At 31.4% G+C, this 20,718-nt stretch overlaps 1 protein-coding gene across 1 annotated transcript; it reads right to left on the reverse strand.

The window, feature by feature from the left end:
• Positions 1 to 1,538: 1,538 nt before the first annotated feature.
• LOC122584877 (protein disulfide isomerase pTAC5, chloroplastic-like) lies at positions 1,539 to 4,218 on the reverse strand. Its single transcript, XM_043756949.1, has 6 exons — positions 3,559 to 4,218; positions 3,266 to 3,361; positions 3,092 to 3,184; positions 2,430 to 2,676; positions 1,920 to 1,957; positions 1,539 to 1,835 (listed from the first exon to the last, which is right to left on the reverse strand). The coding sequence occupies exons 1-6, from the start codon at positions 4,129 to 4,131 to the stop codon at positions 1,731 to 1,733; spliced, it is 1,152 nt and encodes a 383-aa protein (XP_043612884.1). The 5' UTR covers positions 4,132 to 4,218; the 3' UTR covers positions 1,539 to 1,730.
• Positions 4,219 to 20,718: the final 16,500 nt, after the last annotated feature.

Below are 20,718 nucleotides of genomic sequence, written 5' to 3' on the forward strand. Positions count from 1 at the left end.
ATTACATTGATGCATATTTGAGCTTTCCTTTATGAAGATAGGTTGGTTCAATATTCAAAAGTTGTCTCTTTATTTCATAAATCATTCTATTAGTTAACTTGAGCAAATCAGCCGCCCTTGTCTTCTACTCTTCTACTATTATTTGCCTTGAGCAAATCAGCCGCCCTTGTCTTCTACTCTTCTACACTTCAATGAAAATTAGCCCCACTCCTTTTAAGATTTATTTTTCACTTTTGTTGCTATATATGCCAACTAGTGTTCAGGCCCGTTCATTGGACGGGTAGTCTCAAGCTATATAAATCTTATAATAATTGTGAATAAAAAGTGTATTACCAATATCACAACTTAATGAATACGAAAGCTTAAGAAAAAACATATGAAAATTAACTCCATATAAATATTTATTTCAGTTTACCCTTTTTTTTCAACTTTAGTTAAATAAAAAGAGAAACAAAAAGTGTAGAGTATAAAATATGAAAAATACATACCAATTCATCAACAAAGACCATCTCGAACGTTTTGATTTTCAGAAAAACAAAAAGTGAATGACCAATATCACAACTTAATCAATACGAAAGCTAAAGAAGAAACATATGAAAATTAATTCTACATAAATATTGATTCCAGTTTACCTTTTTTTTTTCAACTTTAGTTAAATTAAAAGATAAACAAAAAGTGTAGAGTATATAATTTCAAAAATACATATCAATTTATCAACAAAGACCATCTCGAACGTTTTGATTTTCTTCTTTTTGGCCGTAGGTTTTTTCTTAGGGTTGAGAATATATGAGGGTTTAAGAAGTCGTAATAAACCTATAATGGACAACAAATTAAATTAAAAGAGATAACAATAACAATAACATAAATATTCAGTGTTAAATAATAATAATAATGATTAAATATGAACAAAATATATAAATAAAAACCTTTTTGATAGTTGATCAGAGTTTTTTTTTTGCCGTAGGTTTTTTCTTAAGGTTGAGAACATGTGAGGGTTTTTTTCAAGGTGGTATATATATAGATAATAATAATAAAGATTTTTTATAAGATTTTTTATCAAAGGTTAGCAATTTTTATTTAACAAATATTAAAAAAATAGAAGATTAATAAGGAAAGAGTATTAGGCTAAATGAGGGCGATTAGGGGTGCTAAGTGTACCCCCAACCCCCTCTTTTAATTATATTATTATGGAAAAGATAGATAGATATGCCATTCCGGCATTCCCTTTTTAGTGTTTACTAAAATTATCATAGATTATTAATGTCTATGAATAGTCAGAAACTCAGAAAAACGAATTTCTTTTGCCTATGAATAGTCAAAATCGTACTTTGATGTGAATTTGTTTTTGGTATTCAGAAAAGAAAGAAAAAAATGTCCATGATCGAAAAAGTAACACAATAACATTAATGAAAAAGAGTGACGCGCTGCGAATATCGGAATCAAATTCGTGGTGTTTATTATGTTGTTGTGCCAACATATTTAGTATCACATAAATTGTAAAGGATGTCATGTCACCAATATCTTAATGTTCCAAGTTATTGTCAAATAGTCAACACAGCTTTCATTGATAATCCAAGTTTATGAGCGAATAGCCAAATTTAACTTATAACAAATAAATCTACTCAACAAATACTAGTCTCAACTACATATCCCTTTATCACTAAGTTGCTTCTACTTACATGTATGATCTGATCAAAATTCAATCGCCAATGGTGATTTGTGTGTGTGTATTATGCAGCAGAACCGACTCCTGTTCCTTCACACACATCACATGTTATATGACCATGGCCTTCACAATACGGACACTTTGTGTCTTCACCTACCCACTCCAGAAACTGCACCAAAACGCAATATTAAGTAGCAAAGTGTAATCAAAGGTTCCTTACTGGCTCAAAAAGAAGGTTTAAGTACAGGCTAACCTGTGGCTCTATGTTTGGTTCACCGGTTCCATCACATTCTGCAACAAAATAACGTGTTATATAACATCATCATAAAGGAGCAACTAAATGAATTAAGTCAGGAGGTGCTGGGATGAATGTTTAAAGTGATTATAGAGACCTAAAATTGCAATAATTATCTCTGGGTATTTGAAAAAACTATTAAGGATTATGATTTCTGATTCCTGGGGTCAAAATAATGACATTTGGAGAAGTACATAAACAATTACACAAAAACCGATAACAAATCAAACAAAATGTAAATGTTCTATATCTGGATTATCTAACTCTGATACTTCAAGTACCAATAACTACTTTCAAATATGGACACATCTGTAAACGAAGGTACTAAACCATGTAAACGAAGGTACTAAACCATGTAACGTTTCTTCAGAAAGTTTGTTCAGAAAATTTTGAAACGAAAACCTTCATACGGATCAAGTAAATTATGGTAAGTGTAAATACGTCAACAACCAGAATAAGAAACCTCACCTAAGCACAATAAATGGCCCACTCCACGACATGTAATGCACTTTGTTGTCACAACACCTTTGCTATCTGTTTGAGTTTGATTTTGACCATTTCGATTCTTCAGCCGGGAGGCATCTTCCCATCGGTTTTCTCCAAGAAGATAGACTCGATTATCAGACTCGTAAGGTTCTGGATCTTCTTTCACAAAACTTGAAGGAATTTCTGGTGCTTTTGTGACAGAAGTTGCAGCGGTTCCATTTGCACCCTCCTAAAACAACGATAAAATGTCACACCAACCTTTATGGTATTTCTTTCAGGTGGCAATTTTGACCCCATTTATATATGAATGGGCTGGATTTGGGTTACGTTTGATCCCTAACAAGTCAAATGGCTTAACCTAACAGGCTTTAGCTGAAAAGGGAGTGGGACAAATAGGTCAAATGGCTCAAAAAGGGTTAAAAGTGATCCAAAATGTATACAAGCTTATAAATCACTCTATTAAAAAAAATGAGACTAGTAATGCAATAATATAGTTTTGGTGATATACTTTAACACATTAACAATCAATAAAATTTAAAAGAAAGAAAACATTGCCTGTTTTGACCCATACTAAAATTTACCCATTTCCATTTGTTCCATATAGATTTCCTTGGTATCAAGTTTGAAGATATATATGCAATCACCATGGAACTGGAAGTCTTGTCTTGTTGCTCCATAAACAATCTTTCAAGAAGCTCGGCCGTCATCACTCCGGTTTCTGGCACACCAACGGAAGACTGGCAAACACAAATTACCTAAGTAAATTAACAGATATGCTAATAAAAGACAAGGGTACAAAAAAAGTACATAATGCCTACCTGCCATGTTTTTACGGCTCTCTCTGTACCACTTGCGAAGCTAGAAAACTCCTCATCTTCCTCGCCACAATAAAATCCTAGTTTTAGCAAAGCCTCCTATAAAACCAGCAATGAACACGTTAACCAACATATTATTCTGAGGTAACTCATCGACCAAGAGGCTGTGGGCTCTAGTCCAATGGCTGTGCACAATAACATTAACTTGAAGAGGAACACAAATTATATACTCTATAAAGAATGTTTATATAGTCTTAAAAAAAAAAAAACACGCAAAATTAAAGTAGGAGCATTACTTGCAGCATTTGAACTTGATCACCTTCTGATCCAACTCTCAACATTGTCCACTTTTTGTTATTATTAATAATCACCTCCTGCTTGTTGATTTCCTGAACCTCCTCTGCCTTCACCTCATCCACAATTCTAACCACTTCCTCAATCGCAGCTGTCTCGACAACCAACGGGGAAGCACTCGACCCGGTGTCCGCAATCTGACCCACCTCTTTCTTCAACACTCTCAGCAACTTCCCCACACTATCATTACTTGCTCCTACATTTTTCAGGTCTTCTATTTGTAGCTTCAACTCATGAATTTGACTCAAAAGTGATTGTCTCTCACTCTCCCACCGTCGTTCCTCTCTAATCCACCGCTGCTCCTCCCTCAACCACCGCTGCTCTTCCCTCAGCCACCTGCTCTCTTCCCGCTCTTCACTATTGCTTTTGTTGAACGCGAAGCAAATGTGTGATGACGTGGATTTACTGGAAACTAAATGGTAATTATTGATATTAAATAGTGAAGGTGTTCTTTTGTGGTGCCAAGGGATATGAAGAAGAGTGTTGAAACTGGTTAGTGGTATGGAAGATGACATTCCTTCCTCTCTTTTTTTTTTTTTTTCAGAGAACAACCATATATACACTCAAATTCTCACACACACACACAACGAATTGATAACAAAAAAAAATAAATTGATAATTAAAATTGGAGGGAGAAATTGAGATAATTTTTGTTTTAATATTTTTGTGTAGATATTTTGTGGTGAACAAGCCACGCCGAGTGACGGATATGTGATAGATAATTTTTAGATGGATGGAATGGACCTAAATTGCGCCGTCCGTTTGCCTACTTTCCCTAATATGCGCATGTCAACCATTTTTTTTTTTTAATTAATGTGAAATACAAACCCTGCAGAAAAATGATGAGGAAATAAGCCGTAAAAGAAAATCGTAGAAGGCCATTTATTGAATCCATCAGATGCAAATTGTAAAATGGGTTTGTGATTAGGCTAATTTTTTTAAAAAATATATCATTCCCCTAATTATTTTAAAACTTAATTATATGATAATTAATTAAGATTTTGAAATCATATTATCTCTTTTCTATATTTACTAATTTAAACATGTTAACGTATTAAATTTACCTATAATACCCTTAATAAAATAAATTACAACATAGATCCTCAAACCTTTAAAGAACCATATTAATCCATTTTACATCAATTAATTTACATACACCACCACGCCACCACCACCGTCATCGCCGCCACCACTGCCTCCATCACATACTTTCGTCGCTACCACCATCACCATTGCATCGCTCAGACTTCCGTCTAATCAAACAAAATAATACTCTAATAAATCAACCTAACAAATCAGCATAAGGTCTTCATAATATAACAAGTGTAATCCATTATTCTTTCTTCTAAATTTTTTCTTATGATAATACCAAGTATCATCATCATGTGTTAGGTAAATATTAAGTTGATTTTTTAGATTGATTCATTATTTTCCAATCAAATATCATGATCAATTTGTTAAAAGAAATAATAAACAGATTTTATTTTATATATATATAGATTTTTCTTATTTTGAAAACCATTTTTTTTTGTTAAGCATCATGAAACTCTCAAATTATGTATTGGATCACATGTTTTTTTTTTCATTCACATGTGAAATGATATTTAAAAAACCTTTAGAATAACGTTTTGTGAACTTGTGAATGAATATGTTCACGTTTTCGTTCACATGTTAACAAATTGGTATTTATAAGGTTTTGAAAAAAACTTTCTTTTGCAACATATTTTTTTATAACGTTTCACATGTGAATGAACAAAACAAAATATGTGATCCAATACATAATTTAAGAGTTCTCAAGGTTCTTACAAAAAAAAGTTCTCAAAATAAGGGTCTTATATCACTTATGCGTCCAAAAATCAAACCATTGTTTTTGTTTCCTTACGAGCAAAAACCATAAAGTCATTTTTACTAATTGGACCATGGTTTTGTATCGATTTGTTATGATTTTATTAACTTTCATGTTGTTAGTTGTTGTTGTTTTTAATATTTGGTGTGGTTATGCCCCCTCTGACCTTTGGGAAACAAATCTAATTTGGAATCGACTCCTTGTAGATTAATTGTCATCGTCACTCTATGATATTACATTTTACATGCATTTAAAATTTTGGAAAATGGGTAATTTTTGAACAAGATATATGCAAAGTATATTCAAGTCGAGTTTTAGGACATTACGAATGCAAACGTATATATATGACAAAGGTGTCTCCAACACTCACTCATTATAATTGATAAAAAGGTGGCAATCACAAAGAGAGGTAAAAGTACGTACCAGGCTTTTCTTGGCAATGTGTCTGAGCTTTTACAGTTTTACTAGACGTCTGGACGACGAGCTCATAGTGGAGAAAAGGAGCTTCCAATCTTTTTCATATAGTAACAACGGGTCTAGAATATATTGTCTTAACTGGTCCATATTATATAATTTTCTTACCCAATATCTAATAGGAAAAAAAACCCCATTAATTTGTCAGAAGACCTAGTAAGAGGAAGACTCCTATTAATTCGCCTGAAGATATGACAACTAATAAAAGTCAACCTGGTCCGGCCTTCATTAAAAGAATTTTCCTTTGTCACTTGGATATTAACCCAACGATAGCCTATTGATAACTGGACTTGTATAAAAGTAAAAACAAATGATTAATTGTATAAAATATCAAATAAAGCTTATGGAAATTGGTAAAACAAAAACTGAAAAGAAAAAGTATGTAAGGCCTCTCCTTACAATAGCGTCCCCCATGCGTCCCCAATTGCCAAGACTCCAGACACTATAGGCAACAAGCTTCGGGCGCTCGCGTCTTGGAGCCAGAGTCCTCGTGTGGACTACGAAGGACGACCGATGGTGGGACACGCGAAGAGCGGATGTGAGTTAAAAAAAATCTTTTTTTTTTTGTTTTATGTATTGTAAGTCCTGAGGAAGCTTGTCTTATAGTCAGGGGGAGTCCTGAGAGGAGGCATGCTGACGTGGTAGTGAAGATTCTGGAGGACTCTAGTCCTTAGACCATTCGTAACCGTTCACCTTTTCACCTACACTTTTTCTTGCCACGTCAGCATTACCTACTCATTTCTTTCACCTTCTATTTTTCCCTTTAACTATTTACCTATCATTTGATCTCCACTCTTATATAATTAAAAACACATTTTTTATTAATATTTTATTTAGAGTAAATAAAAATACAATAACATAGTGTTTTTAACAAGTTAAAAAAAAATACAATCCCATTATCCTAATCTAAATAAGACAATAAAAAAAAAGACATAACAAGTTAAGAAAAATAAGAACTATAATACTCCGTATGTTTTTAATTTTACTGTGAGAAATAGTGTTTTTTTTTATAAATAAACCAAACATCCATTCAAATATGAAGTATATATATACTGTGAACTTGCAAAGTATATATACCATGAACTTGCAAAGTGTATACATATCGTATTATATTTTATGAAAAATGATTTATCAACCTAATGATTAATCTAATAATATGATGATGACATTTGGCATAATTAAAGGAAATATTTGGAGAGAATATGAGTGGATTACACATGTTAAGTAATAAAAGAATTAGATTGATTTGTTAGGTTGATATATCATTTATATTCAATCACAAGACAAATAAATTCACATGGATGGCAAAGTATATGAGAATTCTCGTCAACTTCCTGACAATGGCCCTACAAATGAGTCGGTGATCATATTCACCGGTATATTATCACTGGGCCTCTTCACCTATATGTAATAATAGTTCGCTGCTTACATGGCCATTATCACCTAGCAAGTTAACCGACCTTTTACAATCGGTCTTATAAGCACATGTCTAATCATCTAATGCTGTTATTTTTTTTTTTATGGATTTGAGCCTTAATACTTTCAACGCCATATGGAAGATACTAAGATGTGTGATTTGGTATTGTACCAAAAATTACACTAAGTTTCCAAGGTTAGATCTAAGTAATTAAGTTAAACAAAATGCATTTTCAAATTTCAATCTATACTGGATTAGTGGATTACTGATAACACAATTTTTATATAAATTTTAAGACGATGGCCAGAACTTTAGAAAAGAAAACGTACGTCAATTTTATTTTAACATTTGAATCTCCTAAACTCCTTACTAATAGTAAACGCATCCGTCCGTTTTACTATAAAATAAACAAAAGTATTTAAAACATCAAAACCATGACCAAAGTACCAAACCAAACACTCTATCTTCTTTAATTTATGCTCTCACTTCGACCATCTTTCTACTTTAATTCAACTACCATCGCCACACACTGCCACACTGGATGCAAAGCTTGTTTTTAAATTAGATAGAATTGCATCAAACGTTTAATTCTCCCTTTAAAATATGTTTCACAGTAAAACATGATAATATTTGTTCGAATGTTGCCAATTGTAGTCCTTAAACTTATAGTTAGAACTAAAAACACAAAAAAGTATTGTACATATGAGTTGATAATTTATTTTTTTAATGTACGGTTATTATTTATCAGGCCACATACCCCGACCACGGAATATTCTGTAACCCGACCACCCTCTTTAGGAGTGACAGTCGCTCCTAAAGGGTCGATACATTTATTGCTCGCGGATACCTATGCATATACCCGTTGGACCGTTGACCCGTCAAACCCCCTCTTTAGGAGCGACAGTCGCTCCTAAAGGGGTGCATCGAATAAATAAAACCCGATCCATCCCCCTGCTTCTTCATCAGTCTTCTCCATTCCAATCTCCCTTTCTCTTCTCCATTCCAACCGATCCAACCCCCCTCTCCCCCATATTTTCCGGCCAAGATATTCCGGTGAGGCTTTAGGAGCGACACAGTTTTTCAGTAAGGCTTTAGGAGCGACCCGTCGTTACCCCTTTCGTAAACCCCAACCGATCCAACCCCCCTCTCCCCCATATTTTCCGGCCAAGATATTCCGGTGAGGCTTTAGGAGCGACCCAGTTTTTCAGTGAGGCTTTAGGAGCGACTCGTCGTTACCCCTTTCGTAAACCCAACGTTGAAGTAAGTTTTTTTTTTTTTTTATTTCGTATCTATTAATTTGCTATATAGTATATGTATTAGTCTGATGTTATTCTTGTTATGCACAGATGTATTAGGATCGATCTTATATGCCCATAGATTTAACGTATTGTATACGCCCATAGATTTAATGTATTGTTGTTCTTGTGTTCTTGTTGTTGTTCTTGTTTTTGTTATGTAAAAATGTTTGTAAAAAAGTGTAAAAAATATAAAATGTAAAAAAAGTGTATTACATAGTATATAAAAAATATATTTAAAAAAAAGTTTATAAAAGTTTGTACTAGAAAATGTTTGTATTAGAAAATATAAAAATGTATAAATAAAAAAGGTATTAAAACATAAGTATAAAAAGATATTAAAACATATATTGAAAAAGTAGTAGTACAAAAGTCATATAAAAAATTAAGTTAAAAAAAAGTAATTAAAAAAGTTGATATAAAAAGTATTATAATACGTGTATTATTTATGTAGATATAAGAAAAATGCTAGGAAAATGTATAAATAAAAAAGGTATTAAAACATAAGTATAAAAAGATATTAAAACATATATTGAAAAAGTAGTAGTACAAAAGTCATATAAAAATTAAGTTAAAAAAAGTAGTTAAAAAAGTTGATATAAAAAGTATTATAATACGTGTATTATTTATGTAGATATAAGAAAAATGCTAGGAAAATGTATAAATAAAAAAGGTATTAAAACATAAGTATAAAAAGATATTAAAACATATATTGAAAAAGTAGTAGTAGTACAAAAGTCATATAAAAAATTGAGTTAAAAAAAAGTAGTTAAAAAAGTTGATATAAAAAGTATTATAATACGTGTATTATTTATGTAGATATAAGAAAAATGCTAGGAGCTCACGGCGGCGACGGCGATGGGAGGGATCCGCACCGATCGTGGTGGAAGAAAATATCAGGCTGCAAAAACAGCGGTAAGAAAATTGACTTTACATTAAATTTAGTTATGCATTGAAATAATTGTATTCTTATCGTTTAAAGTAACTTATTTATGTTATTGTTACTTATTGGTTTTGTAGGCTCGAAGAAAACACCACCACCACCAAGATGGATGGTTATGTCGGTGATCTATAACTTCAACCCACCAACTATGGTCCTTTGTCAGACGGCCTACCAATTTGAATGGACAGTCAATTTTGGTACTCCCTTTGGGTGCCCCGGTTGACCGCTTATCTTTTTTTCCACCATGGTTGCAAATAAGGACCACCTTTTTAACTTCTCCGCCTTTTGTGGCATTTGATCTTCGTGTTACTAACACATAACCAAGCTCCTTTGCCGTTCTTTGAGCCCAGTCTACCAAATCTATGTGTGTGTTAAAGACCTGAAATATTTTATACACTTTTTTTTAATACACTTTTTATACACTTTTAATGTTACTTTTTTATATACTTTTTTATAATTAGATTTTATATGCACTTTTTTATAATACATTTTTTTTAATACACTATTTTATATACTTTTTTATAATCCACACTTTTTTATAATACACTTTTTATACACTTTTTTATAATACACTTTTTTATACACTTTTTTTTTAACAATTTTTCAATAGCTTTTGTTAATCTACATTTTTACGTACATTTTTTAATATCTTTTTATAAACAATTTTTTATCCGTAGTTTTAATAATTAGTTTTCTTACATACTTTTATAGCAACAAATCTAATGAATAATAACAAAATACAATTACTCACAAAATAACAACACAAAAAATGAAAAGGTTGGATTATATACATACCTCCTTGGTATAAAAAACATCGTGATCGTAATCAAATTCATCACGGACATCTGGGGATTCAAATTCGTCATCGGGCTCTTCGTACACAGACTCGTCATTTACACCTTCCGGCGCATTTGGATTTAAGAAAATTTCCTCCAAGCAATCCATCTAAAATAATAAAAACACTTAACAGTAATAAATGAAAATGAAAACGATTGTAGTGAAAACGATTGTACACAAACGATTGTAATGAAAATGAAAACGATTGTAATAAATGACAAATGTTTGTAGTGAAACTAACACATAACAAGAATATGAAAACGATCGAACATTTAAAGGGTGAATCGTCACGGGGAAATAGAGGGCAGTTATGTACGATTCGAACCTACCACCCCTTTAGGAGCGATAGTCGCTCCTAAAGGGGTGGTAGGTTCGAATCGTACATAACATTTGTCGTATGCTGTCGCCCGTTGTCGTATCCTACTACTCCTTTAGGAGCGACAGTCGCTCCAAAAGGGGTGGTCGGCCTACACGTCCCCTTATTTATATCAACCCTATCGGTCAACTATATAACTAGATGTCCTCATGTCCGTACTCCAGAGTCCAGGCCCTCTTATTGCTGACCAAGGCTGTAAGTTAATTAATAAAAGTACAAGTCCAGAGTGTAAGCTTTTACATATGCTTGTAACAGGAACAAGACATTTAAACAAAAAAAATGGCCAAGCAATATGAAGGTTCGAAAAGCTGGTAATTATTTTACCACAAATATAAAAAAAAAAGCTTTTTAAAAAAATTAAAAATGAAGCATGGCTCTTGCTCCAAACATACTTTTACAAATATGAAAGGGCAGTGATAATCGTACCACAACATTTGATACGTCTACCATATTATACATACATCATAACATACTGTACAGTAAGTAATGCAAAATAATTTTAGATTAATCAACTTTTGTGGTACGAATATCACCTCCCAATATGAAACGGTAAAGACTTTGCAACTCTCAAAGGCTGGTTAATTAGTGGGTGAATCATTGATCTAAAGATTTAAGCTCAAAATATCGAATATGTTAAACAATTCATTTTGCCTTAGAAATTAAATTTGATCAAGAAATCTAATTATTAATTAAAGCTTGTTTGGTCAAATCTTAGATGACAATTTTGTCTTTAAATTATATGTTTTTTAAAATGATCATATGTCCAATGTAAGCCTTTATATATATATATATATATGAAAGTTATTTTTAGTACAAAGGTTTAAAAAAGTACAAAAAGTACAAGGTATTTCCTCCTTTTTCTTCCTTTTTCCTTCCATCTCCGACCACCACCACCATGATCATCTCCGACCACCACCATGATCCTCCGGCAACGACGACCATCTCCGACGAGAGTTACACATGTGTAACTAACTTGTACAACTTTTTTTTTTAGCATTTTAGGGTCTAAAATTTCTAGACAATCACCACCAGCCACCATCATCTCCGACCACCCCAACCACGGCGTCGGCGCCGGCATCAAGGGCTTCGCCCGTACCGTAGCAAACCGTCACCATCTCTTGGATCGCCGCCCATCAAATCCATGCGATTCCCATATGCGTCCCTTGACGATCAGCTTAGAATGAATGAGGGCCAGAGGCCCGTGCCGTATCCACCCGAAAACGAACCTGATTCTCGCCGGAAAGTTAACTTACACATGTGTAAGTTGTGGTTACACATGTGTAAATCTCGCCGGAGATGGTCGTCGTCGCCGGAGAATCATTGTGGTGGTCGGAGATGATCATGGTGGTGGTGGTGGTCGGAGATGGAAGGAACAAGCATGTGTAAGTTAACTTAGACATGTACTTTTTGTACTTTTTTAAATGTTTGTACTATAAATAACTCACCCATATATATATATATATATGGGAACAATCAAATAAGAACAGTCTTAAAATAAGAATGGTGAGAACACTTAAAAAACATCATTTTGATGCATTAAAAGTCCATAAAACTAACATAGTACATAACTAATTATCATTATTTAAGTGTTTAACAATACATTGATCCGTCAAAATCAAAAAAATCATGTTTTTGGGTGGATGCATCGTTTTGAAGAATATGCATCCAAGATGGATTCACAAAACAAAAAAACATGATTTTCTTGATTTTGACAGGCCAATGTGTTGTTAAACACTTAAATAATGATAATTAGTTATGCACTATGTTAGTTTTATGGACTTTTAATGCATCAAAATGATGTTTTTTAAGTGTTCTCACCGTTCTTATTTTAAAACTGTTCTCACCGGAGTGTTACCCATATATGTATATATATATATATATATTTATACGGAATATGTTTGTATGCTGTTTTGTGTCATTTTTCAAGTCATCAATAACTTCAAAGTTCAAGCCAAAGTAGCATTTGATGCCTGGTACCTCACTCATAAAATCTGAAAAAAAGAAATCAATATCTACTTTGGTGACCTTTTTGTAACTTAGAAATTAGACAGCGACAAACTTGTAAAAGTTAATTCAAAGGTAATGACAAATGTAAATAGTCTTCTATCAACTATTCTTTTATGGTACAAAATAAAACGAATCTAAAGAGTCTCATGAAACCAATTTCTTCATTCAAACACTAAACTTAGCAAACATTTTTCAGCATTGGGTTTCTCCCAAAGTTCATGGATATTGATTTTTTCCCATATTTTTGGGGTGGTGGTGCTACTACATTATTATCACTTCAAAGTTGTTTCCAACTTAATAAATGGCTGTTCCAAGTAGCAACAACTTAAAGCTTGTTCTCTTTTTTGGCATCCTTCTTCTTGCTGATCATCATCCTCTCTTTGTTCACCCTCTCGGGTTTCCGCCTAGACGTTTATCATATGATTTGACATCAAATGAAGACACTGCGGCAGCCTCTATCACCACCACTGATCATGGTGAGTTTCTTGCAGCTACTCATGAAGTTCCTAGTGGAGCAAATCCTGATTCCAACAGGTGATCAATAAGCAAATTGTGACGGTTTGAGACCGTGTGGAAGAGTTTTCGGTGATGAGTAAGTAGTTTATAACATTGTCAACATTAATGGATGTGTATATCGATCTGCTTGTTAATGTTTGTGTGTTAATTATTCGATTTATGTGATCCATGATAATGAAAAAATTTATAGGGTGTATTGGTGAGATCTTTGAGGATCTGTGCATCAAATTACACATATTATTAATGGCAATATAATCATGTTACCAATTACTCATTTTTATTTTTGTTGTTGTTGAGAGAACACTGCTAGATTTTTCACAAAAATGAACAACTTTGAATAAAGGGGAGTCAAGTAAAATTGGTACTTTTTTGGATCCATATTCATGTAATGTAGTGATATCCCTTTGAGCTTCTTCAAGGACATTATCTTGCAATGGGCTAAAGGTACGTGGTATGTGATCAAAGAGGCCGGTTTAATTAATGCTCTATCATATATAGTTCTATATTAACTTTATTTTTATTTTTTAATCTCCTAATTAGCCTATCATTACATGTCAAACAAACCCAATATAAATATAAATATATATTTATGAGTAATGATAAATCAACATAAACAAATTAACTAAAACTCATTCTTGTCTTTGATACATGACAAGTATAAGCCGCTAATTATATCTTCTAATATCTTCGATCGTTTGATTACGTTAAGTGTTGTTATCATATTGTTAGACTGATTTTTAGGTATTTTTATACATTCGATGATACAAATAACAAAATGACATGTAATAATCATGATACGATGAGGTCAAAGATTTGAATTCCTTCTTCCGTTCCCACTTCATCGTTTAGTGACCGCTAAAATAAATAAATAATGAATGAATTAAACTGTTTTTTAGAATGATTTACATTTTTTGAAATGATAAATGTACTTATCTTTCACATTTCCTCGTATTACATTCTTCTAAAAACTCATGTTACTTCAACCTTTAATTTAAAGTTTGAGCTTTTTCTAATGGGTAATGATATTTATACCATGTTTTTTGATACATTTTATCATTACTATGCATTAGTCAGTTTTACCCCTAAACTATTTTATTTTGTGATAAATACATCAAAATTGTTGGGACTAATATCACTACCCTTTTCTAATACACATTTAATATAAATACATTTTATTTTTATTCCCACACAGTGGTTAGTGAACATAAACAACATAAAGTATATCACATATTAATGTACATATGTAAAATAACAATGTAGAGCTACTTCTTTGTTCAAAACATACGATACAATATCCCAGGTTGAAAACTTGAGGGTGAGGGGACTCTCTAGTGCGGACCCAATTAAAACAACGTAAGTTAGATCTCATGTTGCGAGCAAATGATCCACACCTTTACGAAAAATGGATTTTTTCAAATCTTGTTTTTTATATCAATAAAAAGTAACTAAATTCGACCGGAGTGATGGTTATAAAAAAGTTCTGATTAGTTTGTTATACATTTTCTTTTTGCAGAAATGCAGAGTGATTTAAATGGATATATTTTATAAAAGTACAATGACCGTAAAGTTTTATGCAGAAAGGTCCATAATTCATTTTGGAGTCTGTTGAGCCCAACATGTAAATATCCGATAGCTTTATGCAGAAATCTAGGCCCAAACAATGTAACAACGTTAGCTGAATATTATTTAGATTTATCCCGAACAATTTGTTCTTTTTGTACCAACTTGATAAATTGGACAATGCTCTCATACTCTCATTAGGTACTTTTTTTAGTGCCCAAAAGGCAATGTATGTTTATACTATATTTTAAAAAACACTTTCATTGTTAAAAATTACATGGGGAATTATTTAAAATGTCTTTAGTGATTAAATTACACTATTTAGTGATTAAATTACACTATTAATTTTTTCTCGTTTAAAATATCCCCGTTAACTATTTAATCAATTATTATCTACATCGCTCGACGTCACCTTTACCACCAACAGTCGCCCCCACCACACACCATCTCCATCACGATCACCACCGCATTGCACAGGTACCGTGCTATTAATTATTTTTTTTTAAAAAGTACCAATAAATATATAAAAATAAGGCAACGATGAATTATTTATATCAGTAACTCAAAATGAGGAGCAAACAAATCACATAATAACCCATAAAAAAAAATAATTCTAACTTTTATTTGTTACCTACCATGACTTCATTTATCAATATAAATATACCAGGACTTGTGATTTGTTACAGCAATATATATTTATCTAATCTAATAAGATATATATAATGTATAAGTATAGAAAAAAAAAAGCTCAATTTCAATCTTGTCTAAAGTTTTAACTTGCACGTCATGAAATGTTGAATCAGAAATAAATAAAATATATGTCATATTACGAGTATTATTCATCTTATGGAATCCAAGGCATAGTTTTAGTTGTCATCTAGTAAAGCATCATGGCTGCTTGCGCCAAAACTAACAAGGTTAGATCATTTTGTTTGACATTTTTTCTTTATTAGAAAACAAAAGTTAAGAATTCTATTCTCGTAACTTATAAGGTTAAATGTTTTTTTTCCATCTTTAAATAGAATTTGAAATCAACATCTCTATTTTAACTAAAGTTATGAGTATCTACATTTTAACCTTCCTCATACACCGTATATTATTGAAATCCAAAAGTCATAAAAGACAAAGTTATGTGTTACCTACTTACTTACTATCATTGAAAGTTTTGAATACTCGACTTCAACACATTTTAATAAACATAACTCTTATTTAGATGAAACTAGTTATAGTACCCGCGCGTTGTCGTGGGATACCCTTTCTACATGAAAAAAGTAAAATCATAACCATGTGAAAGTTATTTAATGAAAACATGAGGATCCAAAAATTCAGTGGCAAAAAAATAAAAATGAAAACTTTGATGTAGGGCAAATGTAAAAACGCTATGTATATAAAAAGACGAATAAAAATAGTCAAAACCAAATGTTTAATAGTAAAATCGTAACCAGGTGAAAGTTATTTGATGTAAACATGAAAATCCAAAATTTAGTGTCAAGAAAATAAAATTGAAACTCTAATGTGGGGAAAAAGTTAAAAGATAAAAAATTTGTACATTTCACACATAAGGTACTTGTACATTCATATAGCTTTTTAGCATATTATAAATGAGAATCCAAACATTTAGTGTCAAGAAAATAAAAATGAAAACTTTGATGTTGGGCAAATTTAAAAACTTTTTATATATATATATATATAATGGATGAAAATAGTCAAACCAAATATTTAAAAAGTAAAATCGTAACCATGTGAAAATTATTTGCTGAAAACATGAGAACCCAAAAAGTTAGTGTCAAGAAAATAAAAACGAAAACTTTGATGTGGGCAAATTTAGAAACGTTATGTATATAAAAAAGATGAATAAAAATAGTCAAAATCAAATGGTGAAAGTTAGTTGATGAAAACATGAGAACCCAAAATTTAGTATCAAGAAAATAAAAACGAAACTTTAATATGGGGCAAAAGTTAAAAGATAGCTAGAAAGTTTAGGAGGTTAAAACGAAAAATGGTAAAAATTATTATGTTCTATAAAAATTTGTACATTCTACGCATAACGTTAAAACTTGTACATTCCACGCATAAAGTACTTAAATGAAAATAATCAAAGACCAAATGTTTAAAAGTAAACCCGTAACTATGTGAAAGTTGTTTGATAAAAACATGAGAACCTAAAAGTTTAGTGTCACGAAAATGAAAGCGAAAACTTTGATGTGGGATAAAAGTTAAAAAATAGAATTTTTATAAGGGTTAAAACAAAATTTAGTTAAAATTTAAGGGGTTAAAACAAAATTTGGTTAAAACTAGTATGTGTTTTAAATGTTTTAGCGGCGACGACAGGTGTTGGCGTACTTACGTGGCAGTGGCCGACGGGTGGTGGGTGGTATGGTAATAAATAATAAAATTAATTAATGTTAAATGATGTAGTATTATTGTAGTTATTTAAGAGTTAAAATATCTATGTTCTAAATTATTTATTGAAACTTGTTGTAGGTATATTAGATTAATATGTTTAAATTAATGAATAAAGTTAAAGATAATTGCTTGTTTTTCTTGAAAGGGTTTTGTTAGTGACAACCCTTAGGGTTGTCAGTAAAAACTAATTGAGTGCATTAAAATTTGTACCTTGCTGTTAGAAAAATCAGGGGACGGTTTTTAATATATAATGTACAAGTTTTTAAACATGTAATATGTTGTTAGTGACATCCCTTAGGGCTGTCATTATCATTTTCTTTCTTGAAAAGAAGGGATTTTTTTGGTGGGGGTGGGGGGGGGGGGGGGTCTTTAACTTGCTGTACAATTGCTAACAATAGTTACTTTGACCGTTAAGTGGAAATACGACATCTAAAAAACCTCAGCGTATGATTATGAAATCTTACACGTACCTTATACAACTAGACATTGAACATGGGTCGTTATCCTTAAAGATCGAAATCAAAACTCTGTGTAAAACCAAAAGGGTCTTTCACAAAGCTGGCCATTACTTTCAAGTTTGAATACGCTAATATGTAAAATCGATAAAGCTTATATAACTTATAATGGATATACTTGAATCGACACTATATAAATAATATTGAAAATGAGAAAAGAAAATGTGTAAAAATACTTTTAACTTTTTTACAATTCAACATGTATAATGTGTTATTATTTTTATATACCATCTCCTGCTTTTACATGTGTCATAATTTGAAGGTTAAAAAATTTATTAAAAAGGATAAATTAACGGAATCTATTATTATCCAAAAATGATATATTTGTTATTGTGTAGATATGATCAAAGATCTATTCACTTGTTAATTCCTTTAGAGCATCTCAGTCTTGCCGGGTTTATGTTTTAGCAAGCACTCAGTTTTACTTTTAATTTATCTTCGTAACTAAAGATAGATATATCGATGGGTCTAACCCGAATCGTGTGACTTGAGATGGCATTTGGCTATCAAAACAATTCAGTATCCAAAGTGTTAAATTTACACTTAAAAAAAACAAGTCTATGCATGTCATTTAGTGCCTATAATATATCTAGTCTGCAGCTTGGGGACAGAGTTGGACATCCAATCTAGTCTTCAATTCTTCATGTCATTTAGTCCCCATTAATTGTGAGTGACAAGGTACTTCTTTGTTTGATTTATATTTATTTTTTTACAAATATTTTACGTTGTTTGTTTTTATTCGGATCGATTAACAAAACCTCATGGTGACTTGATGTTTTGAAAGTCTCTTTTTCATCTGAAACTTCTATTGCTCAAAATCTCAAGTGTTTGTTTCCTTTTTACTCTGGCCCTCTCCCACAACCACATATAATTACCACCTTCAGCCGTACGTCAATAATGTATTGATCACCCTTAACTTGCGAAGTCCGACCACCCTTCACCTCCCAACTTCGATCGCCCATTGTTGTCTTGCACATTTTAAATCTCTAATCAGAATGAGAAAAAGCCATGAGATGACAAGTTAAAAATTATTTTTATAAAAAGATCGATAAAATAAACGAATTGAATATCATTTATGAAGTTTATAAGAAACAAAAAAAATCAAATGATTCAACTCTAACAATTAGAGTAACTTTATAGGTAAAGTTAAGGGAATCTTGACTTTTAGATTAAAATCAAATGTTAAAATTAAAACTTGATTTTTTAATCTTGATCATTAATTTTAATTTAATGGTAAAAATCCCTTAACTTTATCTATAAAGTTCATTTGAAATTTAGAGAATCTCAATCTTTGTTTAAATGTTGTTTTCAAATTCAAACGTTAATCTCTTGTATATAATACACGAAGGCTGCATATTTCTTTTGCTAATTTTCTAAGCTAATACCATATGTATATTTACAAAGTTTTTTTTTTTTCCAAAACTTTTCTTTTTTCAGCTTGGTATTTGATAAAGCACACGCACGCGGCACGTATACTAATCTATCTATGTTTCACATATGTAGCAATGGTTTCACTTGTTTTCGTTTTGATATATGGGTTTATCACGTCTACAGAATTGTCACATTATTGTGTTTGAGAGTTACTAGACCAAATCAAGCGCTAATCTAATTTTTTGTGTGTACATTGAACACTCATACAAACATACATAAACACTTTATAACACATGCATTTTCATACGAGCAAGGATCTTCCAAAGTTAGATATATGAAGTTGGAGGAATCTCAACATTCGTATTAAAATCAAAGTATTAAAATTTGAGTTTTTTGAATTCTGATCTTTGATTTTAATCTAAGGGTCAATAGTTGTCCAACTTTACTTATGAAGTTTATACAACTATAGAGAATCCCTATCTTTTCACATTCTCATTAAAATAATTGTTTCCTTATCATTGAGTAATTGTGTGATTATTTATATCTTATTATCTTTTCTCGAAGGGATTCAATGTTAATTTTATTGTCTCATATAGAGATTTTTAAAAAATTCATTTGAACGGCAAAGTAAAAATTTCATTATTAATAATTATAACTACAATGAAAAATATATATGAAACGGTAAATCATATATAAAAAATGACATTTAGAATGAGTTGGAAAAAATACTGTAAAGTTTAAAATTTAATTCCATTAAAAAGGTTTCACATGTTAGTGAACTTTAAAAAGATGTGATCTATAAGTTTTCACAATTTTATAATAATTTTTTTTTTAATAAAGGTCCTCATATACCATACTTATAATTTTGTCCTTTACAATACTCCATCTATATCTTATACTACGTACTCATAATATAGTATATATAAAGCATCGACATTTCTTTCTCAAATTACAAAGTTAGTATCTAAAGTGATAATCCTCATTTAATATACATGTCACATAATAAAAAGCTTTACCAAATACATATCTTTAATTGAATAACTTACAACATATATACCTCAATTTATAAAATAACTAAACAACTTTCTTTTACATTAACTATTTTAAATCAATAACATATACTACTTGTCACCGTCACGACCATTACCTATCGCCCCTAACACCCATCCCCTTTATCGTTATCGTCGTCATATTGTGCAGGCCTTGATTAATTAGTCTCAAAAGTATATATACAAAATTTTGTGCAAATATGATCATTGGATACAACTTCTATATGGGTTTTAGCTCAATGGTTGAAAAATCATTCCTTCTTGTAAGAGGGTCTTGTATTCAAGTCTTGGAGAAGACATGGAAATTAAGTCCAGTGGGTATTTGAAATAGACATTTATATTTTGAATGAGCTCTCTAGCGCGGACCCACTAAGACAACGTATCCTACACGAACTTTCATTGAAACTCACCTTTAAAAGAAAATAAAAAATACAACCCCATATATAGCGCCATATAAATAAATTATTCTCCTTAGGAAAAAAATCTTTAT

The sequence above is a fragment of the Erigeron canadensis genome, chromosome 1 (genome assembly GCF_010389155.1).
Source record: "Erigeron canadensis isolate Cc75 chromosome 1, C_canadensis_v1, whole genome shotgun sequence".
In the NCBI taxonomy this organism is placed as follows: domain Eukaryota; kingdom Viridiplantae; phylum Streptophyta; class Magnoliopsida; order Asterales; family Asteraceae; genus Erigeron; species Erigeron canadensis.

What these genes read in the sequence shown, in the direction of transcription:
- LOC122584877 (XM_043756949.1), bottom strand. Translation starts at nt 4,131, where the DNA reads ATGTCATCTTCCATACCACTAACCAGTTTCAACACTCTTCTTCATATC. An exon ending in GAGCCGTAAAAACATGGCAG is followed by an intron (nt 3,185 to 3,265) that starts GTAGGCATTATG and finishes TGTGTTTGCCAG; the next exon opens with TCTTCCGTTGGTGTGCCAGA. An exon ending in AACCAAACATAGAGCCACAG is followed by an intron (nt 1,836 to 1,919) that starts GTTAGCCTGTAC and finishes GTTTTGGTGCAG; the next exon opens with TTTCTGGAGTGGGTAGGTGA.